The sequence below is a fragment of the Callospermophilus lateralis genome, chromosome 5, assembly GCF_048772815.1.
Source record: "Callospermophilus lateralis isolate mCalLat2 chromosome 5, mCalLat2.hap1, whole genome shotgun sequence".
Taxonomy (NCBI): domain Eukaryota; kingdom Metazoa; phylum Chordata; class Mammalia; order Rodentia; family Sciuridae; genus Callospermophilus; species Callospermophilus lateralis.
The window spans coordinates 75,127,527-75,149,166 of NC_135309.1; the positions used below are offsets into that span (position 1 = coordinate 75,127,527).

General features: G+C 39.6%; 1 protein-coding gene across 2 annotated transcripts in view; it reads left to right on the plus strand.

Moving 5' to 3' along the window:
- Reep5 (receptor accessory protein 5) overlaps positions 1 to 21,640 on the plus strand; it is a 66,211-nt gene that overhangs the window by 35,235 nt on the left and 9,336 nt on the right. Inside the window, exons 4-5 of one of the 2 annotated variants that reach the window (XM_076856913.2) lie at positions 11,611 to 11,779; positions 15,734 to 18,884. In XM_076856913.2, the coding sequence (XP_076713028.1) occupies positions 11,611 to 11,779; positions 15,734 to 15,783 (219 nt within the window). In that variant the 3' untranslated portion in view covers positions 15,784 to 18,884. Of the gene's footprint in view, positions 1 to 11,610; positions 11,780 to 15,733; positions 18,885 to 21,640 lie in introns of those variants that run through there. The other variant, XM_076856912.1, reaches the window with a different exon arrangement.

Genomic DNA, 21,640 nt, shown 5'->3' on the forward strand with positions numbered 1-21,640 from the left:
TTGAGGAACCTTCATATTGATTTCCATAATGGCTATAGTAATTTACAATCCCACCAACAATGTAAAAGTGTTCCTATTTCCCCTCATCCTTGCCATTATTTATTGTTATTAATATTGCTGATGGCTGTTATTCTTACAGGAGTGAGATAAAAAGCTCAATGCAGTTTTGGGTTTTTGGGTTTTCTTTTGGTACTGGGGATTGAACTCAGGATCACTCAACCACTGAGCCACATTCCTAGTCCTGTTTTGTATTTTATTTAGAGACAGAGTCTCACTGAGTTGCTTAGTGCCTCTCTCCATTGTTGAGGCTGACTTTGAACTCTAGATCCTCTTGTCTCAGCCTCTGAGCTGCAGGGATGCCACTGCACCTGGCTCTCAGTGCAGTTATGGTGCATTTCCCTAATTGCTAAAGGTATAGAACAGTTTGTCATATATTTGTTGGCTATCTCTATTTTCTTTTTTTTTGGCACCTGGGATTGAACTCACGGGTGCTTAACCACTGAGCCACATCCCCAGCCCTTCTTTTATTATTATTTTTTGTTTTGAGACAAGACCTCTCTAAGTTGCTGAGGCTGGCCTTGAACCTGTGATACTTCTGCCTCAGCCTCCTGAGTCTCTGGGATTATAGGCGTGTGCCACTATGCCTGGTTCTATTTTTTTCTTTCTGAGAATTGTATATTTAGTTCATTTGCCCATTTATTGATTGGGTCATATATTTTTTTTTTTTTTGGTGGTGTTTTGAGAGTTCTTTGTATGTTGTGGATATTAATCCTCTGTCAGAAGAGTAGCTAGCAAGGATTTTTTTCCCATTTTGTAGGTTCTCTCTTCATACTCTTGTTTCCTTTTGCTGTGCAGAAGTTTTCTAATTTGATGACATCTCATTTATTAATTCTTAGTGTTATTTCCTGACGGTTAGTGGTCCTATTGAGGAAGTCATTATTTGTGCCTATATGTTGGAGTGTTGGCTCTACATTTTCTTAGGTCTTTGATCCATTTTGAGTTGACGTTTGTGAAGAGAGAGTGATAGGAATCTAGTTTCATTCTTCTACATGTGGATGTACAATTTTCTTAGAACCATTTGTTTAAAAGGTTGTCTTTTTTCCAATATGTATTCTGGGCATGTTTGTCAAGGATCAGATGACTGTCTGTGTGGTTTGTCTCTGTGTCTCCTATTTTGTACAGTTGATCTATGTATGTTTTTATGCCAGTATCATTCAGTTTGTGTCTCATAGCTCTGTAGTATAATTTGAAGTGAGGTATTGTAATAACTCCAGCATTAGTTTTTGGCTTAGAATTGTTTTGGGTATTCTGGGTATTTTATTTTCCCCAGTGGATTTTAGGACTGTTTTCTAGTTTTATGAAGAATATCATTGGTATTTTGTTGGGGATTGCATTTAATCTGTATACTGCTTTCAATAATATAGTCATTCAAATATTAACTTTTACCTATTCATGAACATGGGAAGCCTTTCCATTCTCTAGTATCTTCTTCAATTTCTTTCCTCAGTGTTCTGTAATTTTCATTGTAGAGGTCTTTCACCTCCTTGGTAGGATTTATTCCTAGGTATTTTACTTTGGTGGGGGCTATTGTGAATGAAATTCTTTTCCTGATTTCTTTTTCATTAAATATGTTATTGGTATATAGAAAAACCATTGATTTTTGTATGTTAATTTTATATCCTGACTTCACCAGGTTTTTATTTGTTTGTTTTGGTACCAGGTATTAAATCCAGGGGTGCTTACAACTGATCCACATCCCCAGCCCTTTATTTTTTGAGACAGGGTCTTTCTAAGTAACTTAGGATCTTGTTAAGTTGCTGAGCCTGGCCTCAAACTTAGAATCCTCCTGCCTCAGCCTTCCAAGTTGTTGGGATTACAGGCATGAAAACCACCTAATCTGACACTAGTTTTTTTTTTTTTTTTTTTTTAATAAATCCCTGTGACTCGGTTGCCCTGTCAGTCAGCTCTATGTCCTTTTCCCTCCTTCCTTTCCTTTTATCCATTTATTTCTTTCTCTTCCTTTCAAACAGGATTGTTTTCCTGATTTCTTTCCTTAGCAGATTCATTACTAGTGTATAGGAAAGCTATTTATTTTTATATGTTGATTTTGTATTCTGCTACTTTGTTGAATTCATTAGCTCTAGCAGTCTTGAGTGGAACTTTTTGGATCTTCTAGTATAGGATCATATCATCTATAAAAAGTAATAATTTGACTTCTTTCTTTCCTATTTTTATCCCTTTTATCCCTTCCTTCTCTTGCCTAATTGTTCTGGCCAGAATTTCTAGGACTATAATGAATAAAGATGGTAAGAGTGGACATCCTTGTCTTGTTCCAGATTTTAAAGGAAATGTTTTCAGTATTTCCCCTTCACTATGATGTTGGCTTTAGGTTTGTCCTATATAGCCTTTTTAAAAAAAAATTCATATATTTGTTCTAATTTGTTATATATAACAGCAGAGTGCATTTCAATTCATAGTATACAAATGGAGCATAATTTTTCATTTCTCTGGTTGTACACAAAGTAGAGTCACAGCATTCATGTCTTCATACATGTACTTAGGATAATGATGTCCATCTCATTCTATCATCTTTCCTACCCCCATCCCTTCTCCTCCCCTTTGCCCTATTCAAAGTTCCTCCTCCACCCCCATTATGAATCACTATCCACTTATCAGATAAAACATTTGACCTTTGGTTTTTTGGGGATTGGCTTACTTCACTTAGCATTATATCCTCCAACTTCATCCATTTACCAGCAAATGCCATGATTTTATTCTCTTTTATTGCTGAGTAATATTCTATTGTGTATATGTACCACAGTTTCTTTCTCCATTCATCTACTGAAGGGCATCTAGGTAGGTTGGTTCCACATTTTGGCTATTGTGAATTGTGCTGCTATAATCATTGATGTGGCTGTGTCCCTGTAGTATGCTGTTTTTAAGCCCTTTGGGTATAAATCGAGGAGTGGGATAGCTGAGTCAAATGGTGGTTCCATTCCAAGTTTTCTAAGGAATCTCCATACTGCTTTCCAGCTTGGTTGCACCAATTTGCAGTCCCACCAGCAATGTAAGAGTGTACCTTTTCCCCTACATCCTTGCCAACACTTGTTGTTGCTTGTATTCTTTTTTTTTTTTTTTTTTTAATTAATTTTTATTGTAGGTTGTTCAAAACATTACATAGTTCTTGATATATCATATTTCACACTTTGATTCAAGTGGGATATGAGCTCCCATTTTTACCCCATATACAGATTGCAGAATCACTTCAGTTGCACAACCATTGATTTACATATTGCCATTCTGGAGTTTGTTGTATTCTGTGCCTTTCCTATCCTCTACTATCCCCCCTCCCCCCTCCGCTTGTATTCTTAATAACTGCCCTTCTGACTGGAGTGAGATGAAATCTTAGTGTAGTTTTGATTTGCATTTCTTTACTAGAGATGTTGAAAATTTTTTCATATATTTGTTGATTGATCATATATCTTCTGAGAAGTCTGTTCAGTTCATTGACCTATTTATTGATTGGGTTATTTTTTTTTTTTAGAGTTAATCTTTTTGCGTTCTATATATATCCTAGAGATTAGTGTTCTGATGTGCATGTGGTAAAAATTTGCTCCCATTCTGTAGGCTTTCTATTCACCTCACTGATTGTTTCTTTTGCTGAGAAGCAGCTTTTCAGTTTGAAACTATCCCATTTGATTCTTGATTTTATTTCTTGCACTTTAGGGGTCTTATTAAGGAAATAGGGGCCTCCTTTTTCTTCTATTAGGCACAGGGTCTCTCGTCTAATTCCTAAGTCTTTGATCCACTTTGAATTGAGTTTTGTGCATGGTGAGAGATAGGTGTTTAATTTCATTTTGCTACACATGGATTTCCAGTCCTCCCAGTACCATTTGTTGAAGACGCTATCTTTTCTCCAAAATGTTTTTGGCACCTTTTTTGAAAAATATTTTTATTAGATGTTGATAGACCTTTATTTTATTCATTTATTTATATGCGATACTGAGACTCTAATCCAGTGCCTCACACATGCTAGCAGTCTACCATTGAGCCACAACCCCAGCCCTGGCACCTTTGTCCAATATGAGAAAACTGTATTTATGTGGGTTAATCTCTGTGTCCTCTATTTAGTACCGTTGGTCTACCAGTCTGTTTTGGTGCCAATACCATGATGTTTTTGTTACCATTGCTCTGTAGTATAGTTTAAGGTCTTGTATAGTGATGCCACCTGCTTCACTCTTCCTGCTAAGGATTGCTTTAGCTCTTCTGGGTCTCTTATTTTTCCAGATGAATTTCATGTCTACTTTCTCTATTTCTATGAGGAATGTCATTGGGATTTTGATCAGAATTGCATTAAATCTGTATAGTGCTGTGGGTAGTATGGTCATTGTAATATATACTCTTTATGATGTTGAGGTAAGTTCCATCTGTCCCTAGTTTCTTCAGTATTTTTATCATGAATGGGTGCTGAATTTTGTTGAAGGCTTCTTCTGCAACTATTGAGATAAACAGAATTGAGGACAAAAATCATAGTTATGTGGTGAATTACATTTATTGATTTGCATATGTTATGTTAAATCATCGTGCATCCCTAGAATGAAACCAACTTGGTCATGATATATATAATTTTTTTTTTTTTTTGCTACTGGGATTGAACTCGGGGACACTCAGCTACTGAGCCACATCCCCAGCCCTATTTTTTATTTAGAGACAGAGTCTCACTGAGTTGCTTAGTACCTTGCTATTGCTGATCCTCATGTCTCAGCCTCCTGAGCTGCTGGGATTACAGGCATGTACCACCCTGCCAAGCTCACTTTGTCTTCCAGCTCCGAGATTCCTTCTGCATGGTCTACTCTATTAGAGACTTATTTGAACTTTTTGATTATGGCTTTTCTATCCAAGATTTGTTTGGTTCCTTTTCAATATCTCCATCTCCTTATTGAATTTCTCGTTCGTATCCTATATGAACTTCATTCAGTTGTTTTTCTGTGATCTCTTGGAATTCATTGATAACTTATGTAATCATTATTTTGAATTCTTTATCGGGTATTTCATTCAGTTGAGTATCTATGTAGTCAGTTGTTGGTGAATCTTGATCTTCAGGAGATGTTATGACCTTGTTTCCTCCGTATTTTCTGTATTCCTGTGGATTTCTCTTCCACTCTTTCGTGTGGACCATTTTAGGGCACAGTCTTCTCTTGGCAAATTGTTCTGGGATATCAGGTTGTTGGGACTTTTTTCAGTATTGTTTCCCTGCTAGTTCTTTGGTGAAGAGTGGCGTATTTCAATACTGCATATATTGTGTCAGAGCTTGAGGATCTCACTTTTCCTATAGGTCTTACAAGAGTGGGGTTATTCTCGTAGATCAGTTAGTCTTGTATATAGCAGAGGATGTGTGGTACTCCCTCTGTGATTGCTCTTGTAGACTTAAAAACTCAATATTCTGAAGGGGTATGGCAACAGTCCCAAAAGAGACCCCTCATTGGTGTGTTATGGACACTGACTCCTTCTGCAAAAATAGAGACATGAATGGGACCTTGGTGCTTGGTTGTTTTGGGGTTTTTATCTGTTATTTGTACTAAAGTATTGTTTGAGCATCATTAGTTTGGATGTGGAGCAAGGCACACTGTCTCTTGGCTGGATGCTGTGTAGCTATATACTTATAGTGTCACAGTAAAGTCCCAACACGGAGTGAACTGAAGCTGGTTGAAATAGTTCTCAGCTTTCCTTCTCATCAATATAAAGTAGATGGAATGGGAAGCACTGTGGATTGGAGTTTTGTCTGTACAGATGACATCACTGCATTCCCGGGTGGGGCTGATACATGGTTCTAACTTTCGTTCTAGCAGCTGGGGTTTAGCTCTCATCATAGGGACTTTGTTGGGTGGAGTCTCACTGAGAAGCAGTACTCCTGCTGCTTGAGTCATGAACAACTAGAAGATGCAACTTTCCTCTAATCCACTACCTTGAACCTGTCTGGATTGGCGTTTTTGTGGGCTTGCCTGGTCACATATATAGTATTATTATGCATGGGTAGAGAATCTTTACCCTTAGCTCACCTGTGGCCACACCTTCCTTTGCTTTCTTAACATTCTAGTTTCTATTATCTGTGCTCAATAAATGAGCTTTGGAATCTGATGGGGAAGAGGAAGGGAGAGCTGACTTAAAATCCTGACTTGGAGAGAATGGTAGTAAATTGCTTTTGTTGAGTGCTCTGATAAGGTAGGCAGTGTAGTTTCTTTAGTCCAGAAATTTCAACCTTTTGGGAATATATGGAGGAAACTAATTCTACTTATGGTGTTGTCATAATTTTGCTTGTATATTTACATTTTTGAAATAGTTTTATTAGATATCTTTTATTTTAATTATGTGTATACATCTAGCATTACTTTGAACTTCATTTCAGGTACTTACAGAACATTTGTTTAAAGATTATTGGTTCTAGGATTTGCTTTTATTCCATTTAAGGCTAACAAATTAAAACACAGGTATTCTTGCAACAGAGACAAAGGTCTTAATATGCTAACTCACACCCCAAATGCTTTTTATTTTCTTATAAGAGGTAGATTTTTTAAAAATCTCAATACTTGCTTCATACAGGAAAAAACTGAGTTAAGCAGTTAAGTAACTTGCTCAGGGTTTGCCAGGTGAGTAAGTGGTACAACCAGGATTGGAACTCACTTTCTCTGAGCCTGTCCTCTTATCCACTATATACTACACAACCCTTAGGATCCCTGTTTGTAGCTGGATGCAGTGGTGTGTGCCTATAGTCCTAGCTTCTCGGGAAACTGAGTTAGGAGCTGCCGCAGTCTCTGGCTGGGCACAAATCACGAGTCTCCACCCAGCTTGTAGATTCAAACAGCAATTCTTTATTCCCGATCTCACACCGGCAGTCTACAAACACGTTCTGGGGGAATCCACGTTCTCTGCCCAAATCCACCTCTGCCCAAATCCACTCCGCATGGGCTTCTGTCTCCCAAAATATACTGTCTGACCCTAAGAACTCAAGAGGAACTCAGCAGCAGGATACGCCCTATTCTAAAGGGGGAACACCCTAATCTCCTATTATGCTAAACCGCCCTGGTCCTTGAGCAAGGTCACCTTTCAGAAGTCCTTCCACTAGACAGCATGGAAGTAAGCTGGCAAGGAGATTGTCATACCTACTTGGCTGATGGCTCCCAGCATCTCCCCCCTTCTGATTAATTAAACAACAAGTAATGTGGCTTAAGGACCGTGCCTGGTAGGTTGTCCAGTTCAACATATGGCTCTTACCCGTCATTGGAAAACTGACCTTTAGGCGTCAGCCTCCTGTCTTGGTATGATCCAGTTGGGATCATACCCCTCACTGACTACCGGTCCAGCATACAGCCATACTTGTGGATAGGTCTATGCACCAGTGGGGGGGTGAGGTTCTTTGCCTCACCTCTGTTGGCCCCCAAATTTGGCCTTGGTGCCAGTGGGGGAGTGAGGTTAATGTGGCTTAAGGACCGTGCCTGGTAGGTTGTCTAATTCAACATATGGTTCTTACCCGTCATCGGAAAAACTGACCTTTAGGCAACTGACCTTTAGGCATCAGCCTCCTGTCTTAGGTTGATGCCACTGCAATTGGATCATACCCGTCACTGACTACCGGTCCAGCATATAGCCATTGGCCCCCAAATTTAGACCATCACTAGCAGAAGGGAGGAGGATACAGAAATGCCACGACACCAAGCCAATTGACAGTTCCTTTGGAAAAATTGCATCATTGGTGACACCATCAGCAAAGATATGCCAGCATTACCACAATTCGCTGTACCAAACGATAGTTACATAGTCTAGGCAAGTTCTGTAAGCAGTTCAAAGTGGAGGAATCTATCAATCTGTCCGTCTCCTCCCAAAGTCCGTTTCCTCCCAAAGTAAGTTGACTCCTTGATTGAGCATACTTGTTGAGTTATATTCATTGGGATGAAGATAGGAATTCTGGCAATGATGCTAAAAAGACATTATCCTGAAAAGAATTATTAAATATAATGAAAAGGAAAGGTGAAAGTAAACAAACAGATCTGTTAACCTCCTTAAAAAACAATCCTTAACAGCTGTTTACCTGATTTAAATTAAGCCATTTAAATCACGTGAATAAAAAAAATAATTTGGATCCATATTCTCATGAGCGCTCCTCATATATGAAATATGGACATATGCACACACAGACATACAACACAAAACACAAATGTACAACACATAAGATAATAATAAAGGCCTTGTAGCTTTACCTAGGTGAAATCTCCATTGCAATGTTTAAAAACTCCACAGTCAAAAAAATAAAACTGATCAGAAAAACATTAACCTAGGTTTGTATGAGCTCAAAAAATAAAAATAGAACCTTATGATGTGGAAAAATGCAATAATAAGATAGATATTGGAAAAAGCATCCTGGTTAATCACAGTCGCAGATGTAAGAATGGCCAAGCTGGAGTTCTGGATATCAGCTGTTATGGATTTGAGTCAAATCATCATCTTTTCGATCTGTAGAAATCGTTTTAGTTAGTCTTTCTGGAATCCAAATTGGCTGCTGTTCTCCCTGTGGAAAAACAAAAACAGAACCCCGACTCCAGACAATCACTGGGTCAGGACCTTTCCATTGTCCTGTTAGAATATCTTTCCAAAGTACCTTAGGCTTATGAACATTTTTTGGATACATATGTCTTTCCGCAGCACTAAGTCCTGATGAATCCAAATTTAAAAAGTTTAGAGTAAAAAGGGTTATTTTAAGTTTATCTTTGGGGGATATATACCCCTTCCAATTTTTAAGATTAACTAGGCTTCGAATGACGCAATGTTTCCTCCGTCATGAAGGCATCTTAACCACCTTCAAATTAACCTTTTAAAGCCTTCCAATTATCATCTATACTGTACTTTTAAATGTACTTTTTCACCACCTACAGCTTCACTCTTTTAAACGAGGCTTAGATTCTGTTTAAATCACTTTCATGTTAGTTTACATGGCTGCCCTTCAACCAAAGGCCTTTTTTACTCCATTAGGAAGCTTTGTCTCAATCTGCCATGTACAAATACTTTTTTTTTTCTTTCTTCCTTTCTCAAGCTTTTAAAGTAAGTCTAGTTTCCTCAAAATTTTTTTAAATGGCATTTTACAACTTTTTACTTTACCACACAGAGATTATCTCATCTAGAAACATTTCTTTTTCTTTTAATCTTCCATATTAAAATATATTTTCACATCTTGAATCTTTTTATATCTCTTTTTAAGCCATTAACCCTTTTTATAAATTCACATTCTGAAATAACCCTTATAAAATTTCTGATCTAGACAAATTACTCCACTTTAATAAGATGAAATACTTTCATGTTTTGTTTTTATGGTACTATAATACTATAATTAAAACCCAACTGATACTTCTTATACTCTTTGTATATAAATTACACCTGATAGAATCTTAACACTTAGTAACCTTGTTTCAGCAAAGACATAGACCAAAGCAATATTAAACATTTTTCCATTCACCAATTTATGAAAACACACATAATGATTAAATATATTACCTTATGGAACTTAATAAGTAAAGAGTACTTGATTTCATATTTAGTGGTTGATATTTTAACACTCTAGTTTTGTAAATTAATCAGATGTCTGTAAAAACCAAGATCTTAGACAAGCGTAGTAAACAGAACTAGCCATCTCTTTCTTGTTGAAGAAAAATCCTTCTACAGGATACCATGATGGTCCCATTGATATATTTAATAACTCATCTTTAAAAAGCCATGGGCTACATTTTTGTATTGTATCAACATATGCCCTAGCTGTTCTTGGTCTTACTGGGGTGCCTCCTTTCTCTAACAATTTCTCTCCCTCGGAGGTGAACAACTTTAAACTTTGAGTCAACCATTTTCCCCAGTTTGCCTGAGAAAGTTCTAGGAACAGGCAACTTGAAATAAAAACAAAATAAATCAAAACAAGAACACATTGTTTTTTGAAATGCTCACCCATTCTTTCGCTCTCCTTCAGGGACGAACAATTTCACTTACCTTCTCTTTAGATGTTCCGCGTACGAGCCACCAAATGCCGCAGTCTTGTAGATTCAAACAGCAATTCTTTATTCCCGATCTCACACTGGCAGTCTACAAACACGTTCTGGGGAATCCACGTTCTCTGCCCAAATCCACCTCTGCCCAAATCCACTCCACATGGGCTTCTGTCTCCCAAAATATACTGTCTGACCCTAAGAACTCAAGAGGAACTCAGCAGCAGGATACGCCCTATTCTAAAGGGGGAACACCCTAATCTCCTATTATGCTAAACTGCCCTATTCTAAAGGGGGAACACCCTAATCTACTATTATGCTAAACTGCCCTATTCTAAAGGGGGAACACCCTAATCTACTATTATGCTAAACTGCCCTATTCTAAAGGGGGAACACCCTAATCTACTATTATGCTAAACCGCCCTGGTCCTTGAGCAAGGTCACCTTTCAGAAGTCCTTCCACTAGACATCATGGAAGTAAGCTGGCAAGGAGATTGTCATACCTACTTGGCTGATGGCTCCCAGCAAGGAGCATCACTTGAGGCCAGTCTGGGCAACATAGCAAGACCTCAGTGTGAGCTGCCAGTTCTTCATCTCTAGAGCAAACTTAAAACACTATTTTAGAAAGGCATTGTAACTTCTCAATCATGTGAATGCATTCATTGGTTTGGAATAATGATGACTAATGCCATAGAGTTTTGATTTAAGACATAAGAAGTTGAGAGATATTTACTTTAAGAAACTGATAAAAAATACAGATTCTGCTATCCCTGGAAGTGATTTCTGTTTTATGATGAGTCATCTGGACTGTGTGGAATATAATTTGGCCAGTATCTTTTAAACAAAAATAATTCAGTATGTTGTTTATTAAACTTTCTAGGGAAATTAGCAAATCTCTGAATATTTCCTCCTAGAGGGATAAATTGCTTAGATGACTTAAAGTGCACATTTGGTATTTATTTAAATGGTAATTTTTTAAAAAGTAATTAGGGTATAAGTCTTTTCTTCTTTTATCTCAGTCTAAAGGAATTAAGGGTTGGGGCTCAGTGGTGGAGTGCTTGCCTAGCATGTTCGAGACGAGGCCTTGCGTTTGACTGCATATAAATACATAAAATAAAGGTCTATCAACAACTGAAACTAAGAGAAGAATCTGAGGTTAGGCAGAATATTTATTCTGTGGTAGAACAGATTACTGTAACTAACTTAGCAAGATAAGCCTAGTGAGAACAAGCTTCATGGATATTAAGCTTATCTGTACAGGGCTTGACACATGTAGATAAAAATCGGTGTAAGAAAATGTAATGTTTAAGAGTTATATAATAAAGTTTCTTATAGCTGTAAACTAAAATCCTGAATCTGGTGTGTTTTACCCTTCTTTTTCAGTCTTATCCTTCTCTTTCCTTACTACCCCATTACTGGTCATGTTTTTCCAAGAAGATCCTCCCATTAGTTTGCAGAAAACACTGGGAATACCACTGGAGAAAATGTTGGACGGAGGCAGTACACACCTTGGGAGTGGTGGAGGTGGGGGTGTGTCCTCAGGATGCCCTCGCCCTCCTCTTACCATGCTGCTTCTCATTCTGTGCAGTGTGGCTTCCTGTTGTGGTGCATGGCCCCGAGTCCTTCTAATGGGGCTGAATTTCTCTACAAGCGCATCATTCGTCCTTTCTTCCTGAAGCACCAGTCTCAGGTGGACAGTGTGGTGAAGGACCTGAAGGACAAAGCCAAAGAGACTGCAGATGCCATCACTAAAGAAGGTAAGAGTCAGGGACAACTTGGTTCAACACATGGAGGAGATGTGATACACTGGGCTTAAACAATGGACTTCATGGCCTTCTTATCCTCTCAGCTTTCCTTAGTTAAATGCAAAGACCACTAAATGGATTTCTTTAGGACAAGTTTGTTACCTTTTTTTTTTGGGGGGGGGGGACCAGGGATGCTTAGCCAGAGCCACATTCCAAACCCTTTTTGAAACAGATTTTCCCAAAGTTGTTGAGACTGGCCTCCAATTTGCAATCTTTCTGCCTCAGCCTCATGAGTTGCTGGGATTATAGACACACCACTGTGCCTGGCTTGCCCTTTACTTTTCCCAAGATCCCTTGTGACTCATTCAATGCAGCATTCAGTAGCCTTCCATAGGCAGAGATTTTAGAGATTCATCTACATGTAGCCTCTTGCACTCAGTTCCTGACCTGTTTAGTGTGCTGTTCAGACTGTTTTTGTTTTTGGTCCCAGAGAATGCCTTTTCTCAGCTCCCCTGATGGAGTTATTCAGATGTTTTTTGTTGAGATGTTGCATGTGTCCCTAGACTAGTAGTGAACCAGTGAACCCAAGAGACTATAATCCTCGAATCTTACAGTTTAGTTGAAAGAGACAATAAAATTAAAAGGTTGTATGATAATGCAGAAGAAAATTAAGCACCTAGAAAGAAAGGGAGTACCAGGCACAGGAGGGATGTTTACAGTTTTAAGTAGGAAAATCAGGAGACCCTTACCAAGAGGGCTATATTGAGTCAGACTTGGACATAGTAAAGGAGGGAACCATGGGAATAGTGCTCCAGAAGGAGCTGCATGTGCAAAAGCCGTAAAGGAGGTGACCTAGAGGGGTATGGGATAGCAGGAGGGGACACAGTCAGAAAGGTCTGCATGGAGACAGGATGACAAATCACAGAATAGCTTATAGATCAGTGGGAAGGCTTTGGTTTTTAGTCTGTGTAAGAAAGATAAGGTGCTACTGGAAGATTTTGAGCACAGGATCAACATGATCTGGTCTGTGTATTAAGATGACTGTGGCTATTGCATTAAGAATGGATTAGATGGGGGGCATGTCTCAGTGGTAGAGCGCTTACCTAGCATGCGTGAGGCGCTAGGTTCAATCCCCTGTTCCACATAAAAACAAAAATGGATAAAATGAAGGTATTGTGTCCACCTATAACTAAAAAAAAAAAAAAATAATGGAGGGAGAAAGGGAAGGAAACTGGGAGACTAGCTAAAAGGTTATTGCAGTGATCTGTTTGAGATGATGGTAGTATCTTGGTTTGTACTAGCAGCAGTAGTGGGTAAGAAGTAACCTACTTCTGAAGTAAAGCCAATAGGATCTGCTTAAAATCAGGCATGAAGACAGAAGTCAGGTGGAAGGAGAGAATTGCCACTGAGCTGGGAAAGACTGGATAGTACAGATTTAGGTGGGGAGAAATAAGATAACTCCAGAAGAGAATTCCTTCTCAGCCAGTTGGATGCAGATGTTGAGAGTTCAGAAAACAAGTGTGGATTGTGAGTAGAAGGGAGATGAGAAACAATTAGCTAAATAGACCAGTAGGGAAAAGGAAGGCAAGGTGGGGTCCTTGGGCCAAGCAAAAAGGTGTTTCAGAGGAGGAAGTATGATCCATTGTCACGTGCTATAGACAAGTTAAACTAGGTGAAGAGGAACCACTGGACTTAGCCATGGGGAAGGCACTAGTGATCTTGAGAAAACAGATTTTTGTAGAATGCTGGGACCAAAACACTGATGGAAGACATGGGGAAAGGCATGAGGAATATGGACAGCTGTTTTGAGACAGTCCCTGTGAAGGGGAGTAGAAGAATGGACTGTAACTGGAATATGGATCGCGGGTCCTGGGAAATTTAAAAGTCTTTAAGGTAGGAGAAATGATACATGTCTGAAAATTAATGAGAATGCTTCAGTAGAGAGCAATTGCTGAGCCCTTGAGTAGACCAGAAATAGGATTGAAAATACAGAGAGGCATTGGGCAGAGGAGCCGCAACATTTTATAACAGAAATCAAGGTTTTTGTTGGTAGAGGTTTTAAGTAGGAAAACTTAGAAGATATTTTCTGATTACTTCAACTTCCTCAGTAAAGGAAGAAGAAAGAAGGCCAACTGAAAAGTGATGGGAAGGGGACGGGTGTGAGCAGTTGTCTAGGACAGGGTTAACAGACTGTCCCTAAAGGGCCAGATGATACACATTTCAGGTTTTGTGGGCCATCCGGTCTCTGTTGTGATGCTCAACTCTGCCAGTATGCTGTGACAGCAGCCCAAAAAAGCAATTAAAGGAGTGTGGCTGTAGTCTCATGGCCTCTCTAGGACACTGCCAGAGTAAGTGGACTGAGACACTGTCATGTGATTCCAGGCAGTGTGAAAGGCTCACCTGAGACTTGTGTTTGCTTTTCTACAGCCACACTCACCTGCAGAGTAGGTGGAGAGCTGTGGTTTTAAAAATTTTTTATAGATGTACACAATACCTTTACTTATTTCTACATGGGTGCTAAGGATTGAACCCAGTGCCTTCCACATGCTAAGAAAATGCTCTTATCACTAAGCTACAACCCCAGCCCCGAGAGGGTTGATGTTAAGAGTTGTGAGGTCAGAGTGGGACTGTGGCTGATGTTGGTGACAGTTAAGCTGGTGAAGAGGGAAATGACAGGAGGACGCCTCTGAGTGAGGGAGTGAGCTACAGAGGTAAGTTTGTTCTGATTTGCAGCCTTCGTGTTCTCTCACTTGTGGATTGCCAGTTTTGACATTTTTCAGCTGATCCTCAGCCCTTTTTACTTCTATTTTTTAAAATTTTGAGACAGTCTGTTAAGGTGCTAAGGCTAGCCTCAAACTCATGATCCTCCTGCTTCAGCCACCTGAGTAGCAGGGATTACAGGCATGCTTTATGGCAATTGGTGCCAGTTTTTTAAGAGCTTTCTTTTCTATCCTTCCTTGCCCAAGCCTAACTGGCAACCCATGGTAATATCATTTCTGTCTAGTTCACCCACATTTTATTGCCTCTTGGTTTTCATACAGAATATCAATACTCAAATTCAATTTAATTTGATACGACATTCCAAATCAGGGACACAAGAATTACTAATTGTTTGATACCTTTGATACCTTAGATGTCTCGTTCTGGGTTCACTAGGGCTATTGAGAAAGAGGCTACAGTTTCTTTAACTTTGTTTAGCAACTTGAGTAAATGAGAGCTGCTGCCAGGCAGTTGACGAAGAGGGACTCTGGGCTCCATCAAGAACAGCTGCAGGGGTTGTGGCTCAGTGGTAGAGTGCTCACCTAGCATGCAGGAGGCACTGGGTTCGATTCTCAGCACCACATAAATGTAAAATAAAGATATTGTGTCCATCTAAAAACAATGTTAAAAAAAAAAACAAAAACAGCTGCAGTTTACAACCTGACTGGAGGCTTCTAGACAAGCCTCCCCCACCACCATCTCACACACCACACTGGTTCTTATGACACATTCCAGGCCACTTCATGTCATAGGAGGGGTGGCCCAGTTAGTATAAATATTTGTAGTACTGGCACGAGGACTTTCTAGTTTTTGTCATCATGGGACAACACAACTTGGTTCTCATCAGGTTGATGAGTAGTAAAATCTCATAGGAGAGTAGCAGATGCAAATGAGAATTTGAATGTACAAAGAACGCTACTAGGAATCTCTGCCTCTTTTGATGCAGAAAGGAGGACAGATAGTTTGGGAGACATTATTACACAAAGAAGCAAGGCTAGATGAACTTCAAGTATTTCACTGATGTCTTCAGGATTTGTGCTCAGAAGAGGTGCCGCATCTATTTCACAGAAACCCTCACAGCCCTGACCACAAACCCATGTGTGCTGTCATCTGCACATGAATCACCCGAACTCCGTTATCTAGTAATCTTAGCCACACAGCTTATATTGCCAAAAGTTTTGATAAAATTTTCTTACCCTCTAACAGCCAAGAAAGCTACGGTGAATTTACTGGGTGAAGAGAAGAAGAGTACCTAAACCCTTGAACGGATGGAGCCTTCCCGCCCAGCCCCCTGTACCTTCCTCTTAGAGCTTGACATTATTTTAGGGACTGTGGTATAATCATTTTAATGTTGCCTTGGAAACATTTTTTGATATATTAAAAAATGGAATGTGTTGTAAGGGTTTTTTTTTTTTTTTTTTTGCTTTTACTGTCTGTACATTACATAGGGAGCATTTTAATTTAAATTTAATGCAGTGGCAGTATCTAAATTTTTGAAAATATATTTTGCCTCTAGGTAGGAAAAGACATGTATGTTACTATCCTGAAGGAAATGTAAACTAAAAATAAAATTTGTATATCCCACAGGCTCTGTACTTTACTGGGCTCATTCTGCATGCATTTTCTCTAAACATTTAGGAAATCTTCATGGTTCTTCTTCATATAAATATTTTTAGTGGATTTGTGTGTATACATAGACAGAAGTGTTACTATGATGTGCATAGTGCTTATGGGGAAGGGGCCAGGAGAAGATTGTATATGCCATTTATAACTCTGTACAATAAGACCACCTGCCTCAAGTTGGTAGGATTTGCTAAACATACTTCAGAAAATGAACACTCATCAGTCATATTTTTTAAAAAAGTGAGAAATGAGGTTGAATGGAAGTCAGCTTGGTTATTTTTCCTAACATGGTAGCCCTGAATGCCAGGACAGCTTTTTAGAGTAGTCGGTCACTTTGGCGACAATTGGGGAAATCTACACACACAAAGTACCCTATAACTCCCAATTTTCTGTAGAAATAGTACTACTGTCTTATCTGCCTACTAGCTTTACATTTGTCTGTTTCTAAGATGCTGAAGTGAAAACCATTCCCGTTTTTACTTTTAAAGGTGAGCAGCATGTTGGTTTGGTCTTTTCCTTCCTCCCAGTTGTCATGTGCTTGTTAATATCGTGAATAGCAATGTGCCTGCCATGACACACAGCTCTAGGAGCAGCTCTGTGGAACGGAAAGGGAGCATGCAGCCTGTAATCTGGTTGGCAGTGCTTAAGTTTAACTGCCTTTAACTTTTTCTCTGGCCTTAAAGGTCAAACTCACAGAGTCCTCTTCAGTTGACAAGCAGAATTATTTGTTGTCCATTTAAATACCTTCATGATATATGACTTATGACTATATAGTTGAAGTACAGAATAAAAAAGTTTAAATGAATGCCTCTAGCTTGAATGGCTAAACAGCTTATAGAGCTCTGGGGTAGACAATCTGAACTTCACGTCATTCTGTTAGGATCCTTTTGAATTAGACTAAACTAGACCAAAATACATGTATAACAAAATAAGATTAAATATCCAGCCAGTTGGGCTGGGGTTGTCGCTCAGTGGTAGAGCACTTGCCTAACGTGTGTGAGGCCCTTGGTTCGATCCTCAGCACCACATAAAACTGAATAAGTAAATCGGAGGTTCTGTGTCTGACTACAACTAAAAAATAAACATTTTTTTAAATGCTTAAAAAAGAAATCCAGCCAGTAAAATACTTTTTTTTTAAATTGAGCTGGGGATAGAACCTAGGGGCATTTTACAACTGAGCTACATTCTCAGCCCTTTTTATTTTGAGACAGTTGGTTACCAAGTTGCTGAGGCTGGCCTTGAACACGCAATTCTCCTGTCTCAGCCTCCCTAGTCACCAGATTATAGGTGTGTACCAGTGCGCCTGGCTCAGTAAATACTTTTAAAGAAAATAAATATGAATAGCTTTCATAAGATGATATACCATGATGTAAAAAAAATTACCCTAATATACATCAGAGCATTTATTTTTCCTGGGAAAACTGATTATTAGGCATCTTATTACTTAAAGAAAAAAATGAAGTTTTTAGAAAACAAGCAAAATTGTTATTGTAAGAAAAAAAATCAAGCCTACATTAAGAAGAAATTTCAAAGCATTTAAATCCATTTCCCATAAATAAAAACACTTTCCCTGGTGACAGAGGAATGAAAAGTAGCAACTTCTAGTATATAGAATATATGATTGGATTTTCTGTATATTATCAGACAAGATGGGGAAGCATAAAATATTGCTCATAATTACAGATTATGTAAAAATATCAATGTAAATGCTATTAAAGTATATTCCAAATGCAATTTTTTTGTTGTCTTGATACTACATCTGTTTCCATCTTACCCTGCAAGAAATTTGTTTTGGGCAGTTGAAATGTGTTTTAATGGCAGAAGTTATGAGTCAAGCCATTCTGTCTCTCAATTTTACCAATAAAATATTGCCATGACTGGAGTGTTTGAAAAACTACTTAAGCCTGGCTAGAAGACAAAGCATTTGTTTGTACATGAATGGTATTTCAGTGATATAGAAAGTAACAGAATTCCTAGTAAACATTTGAAATTCTTCAAGATGAAGAAAATAATTCATTCAGTAATTCCTCCCTTACTGGAAAGCTTCAAGCATTCAGATTAACAAAATAACTACTCTCCTGGGAGAATCATCAACCCACAACTACAGACAAGGAACATAGCCTGCTGGATATGGTAGCGCACACCTGTAATCACAACAACTCGGGAGGCTGCAGCAGGAAGATAATAAGTTCAAGGTCAGCCTGGACAATTTAGCAAGACCCTGTCTCAAAATAAATAAGGGCTTGGAATCTACTCAGTGGCAAAGTGCCCCTGGGTCCAGTCCTTGGTACCAAAAAATAAACAACAACAACACACACAAAAAAATCCTTTAAATAAGTCACCACCTATCCTGAAGGTGTGACACACAGAATAGAAATGGATGTACAATATTCCCCTCCTCTTATCCAAGGGGGATATGTTCCAAGACCCCAAGTGGTTGTCTGAAACCTCAGATAGTACTGAATCCTATATATACATACCTATGATAAAAGTTTATAAATTAGGTAAATAACAAAATAAGAATTATACCATAATAAAAGTTATGTGAATGTGGTGTCTTAAAATATCATTTTGCTGTAGTGTGTCTTTGGATTGGTTGATCTTGAATAACTAAGGGAACCATGGGTAAGGGGGGACTGCTGTACATAATGTTCATTTGTGTGTGTTAAATTTTTGCTCAAGTGGGGTTAGAGTTGAAAAGCCCCATAAAATAAATTGAATTATAATAGTTAAATGAGAACTGAATTTTATTAACCTCATTCCTCACCTAGCTTGCAATTGTCCACTGGTGATTACTGATCAGAGGGATACTTTCTCCAAAGAAATCATGCCAGCCAAAAAAGTTTATACCTATAATTAGCACTAGATCTAAAGAATACTCAAGCTACTGCTTTCTTCCTGCATATAGCACTTAATAATATGTGCCTCCAAATCATTCTGTCTTTTAAGATAAAGAGACCAAGTTAGGGCTGGGCGCTGTACACATCTGTAATTCCAGCAGCTCCGGAGGCTGAGACAGGAGGATCACAAGTTCAAAGCCAGCCTTACTGGGGATGTGGCTCCGTAGTCAAGAATTCAATCCTTGGTATACTCTCCCCCCCCCAAAAAAAAAAAGTTGGGGAGGGGCTTAAAATTTTATTAAAACACCTACTGCTGGGCTGGGGGTGTAGCTCTTGCATGTGAGAGACCCTGGGCTTAATTCCTAGCACCCCCAAACAACCTACTTCTGGAGGCTGTGCTTGAATCAGTGGTCTCCTACATCACATCTGTTTGTTGTAATTGGTAATTTTTTTTACTATACTATAATCATGGTATTTAGGATAACAGAAGTACAATTCATCAAGTTTTATAGTTCTATATAGTATCACAGGAAAATAAATATATTTGAATATTAAAGTTTTTTTTCTGGTTCCTAACTATAATATTAATTCAACATCTTTTATAGCACACAACTCACAAAGAGCAGAGAACAAGGTGAACAATTAGAGAGGTTCAGCACTCGCCTCCTCCACAAAGAAAAGCCAAATTAACAGATGTATAGCTGCATTTTGAGATGAGTGACCATGGGAGAATACTGGGAATCAGCAAGAGAAAGACAGGAACAGCAGCAAAGAAAGAAAAAATACCATAGCATGTTCCACCTTGGCTCCACAGCTGGGGAGAGGGGAGGTAGATAAGGGCAAAAAACTGATGCTAGCAATCCTACGTATTGGAAAGTTTCACAATCTTCACAGACTTGCAGCCTACTTAGATAAGTAACCTGCAATCTGCACAGTATTGTGGCTTTGGCAAAGGACTTCACTTCTAGCAAATCACCCAGGGTGCTGGAGCCAGGAACCATATTAAAAAGGGAAATAGTATCTAAATTTAAACAGCCCTAGGAGCCAGGAGGAAGCTGCCTCGTGAATCCAATTTGGTCCAGCAGAGTGACAGCGACCCAGGCCCACTGGGTGCTCTGCAGGATCGGAGACAGGTTGTTGTAGGAGGAAAACAGAGGACACGGCCCTTAAGAATCAGAAGACCAGGACTGGGGTTGTCGCTCAGTGGTACAGCGCTTGCCTGGCATGTGTGAGGCCCTGTGTTCGATCCTCAGCACCACATATGAATAAATAAAAGATCCATTGACAACTAAAAAAATATTAAAAATCATGAGACCAAGGAACTTGCCCTCCGAGACAAAGGGTGTGGCCAGCCCTATGTGAACTCATCCCAGTGCCAGGACTGAGGGCAAAGATCCTGTCTTTCGGCTCCCAGCTCAGGAGCCTATTACTAAAAAGGAAGGAAGGAAACACTGACTCCCATTACTGCCCAAGGGCAAGGAGAGGCCCCTGAGCAACTGTGCCTTCTGCTGTCTCCCTGCCCACAGGTGCACACAGGGGGCTCCAAGGGAACTTTGCTTAGTTCTGGTTGAGGTCTTGTTCCAGGTCAAGCACTGCCATGCAAGCAGCAGAGATAAGCACTGCTGCCACCCTACATATGTGGTTCCCATCACAGTCCTACCTATGCATTTTGTCTGACCATACACTGCTGCAGACTGGGTGTCACTGTCACTGAAGGGGTGCTGAAGTAACCAACACTGCCTCTCCCTTTGCAACATCTGGGCCCATACAGTGGTAATAGCCCTCCCAGAATAAAGGGCTCTCCTAAAATACAAGACAAGGCAACATGGCACAGTGAATATCTGTGCGCATGTGTAACTGTTGCAACTTTGCAACTCTATAGCCTAGGATACCTAATCAAACTGTGTTACCTATGTGGGAGACTAAGGAGGGGCTAACAAGTCAAAGAAACTAACAAAGGGTATATAAGGCAATGCCCCAGCTGTGTTTGGGGCTCAGCCTTTGGATGCAAATCTGCTGAGTCAGTACCAGCCCTAATAAACACTGCTTTCTGCTAAAAGCCTCGCTGTCCTGTTTTTCTGTGCAAGAATCTTGCAACATTTCTTGAGGGTTTGTGTTTTGGGATTCAGAGCCTGACTTCACCTCCCTTGTCACCAGAGTGCAGGCCCTGGGATGCCAGGAGAAGTGACCTCATCTGGCACCAGCAGACTAATGGATCCATAGGAGACTAGCCCTCTTGGCATGCCAGGGCAAAGACCCCAGGATACAAAGGAACACCATGGGGTCCAGGAACCAGTGCAGAGAGCACCAACTGCCCTTTGGACAGGTAGAAACCCAGGTTCAAGAGGTAGACCTACCCCTAAGTGGCAGAAGGGGAGCCTGATCACTTCCTAGAGTTGCCCTAAGTAGTCTTGATAGCACAAGATGAAGCCACAAATGTAAAGGTACTGGGTGGGCTGGAGACGCAGTTTGAATGTGAGTGAAGGTGACTGAATAAGACTGGCTGAGCCCAAAGTGAAGGCAGAGTCCTCATCTGTAGGTCCATGGTGATCCTCCTATGCCTTAGGGCAGCACAAGTCTTTCCTTTAGGTCTCTGAACCTGGTCCAGGTTGGGGGGTCTATACCAACCTGCAATGTTGAGGTGTCTGAA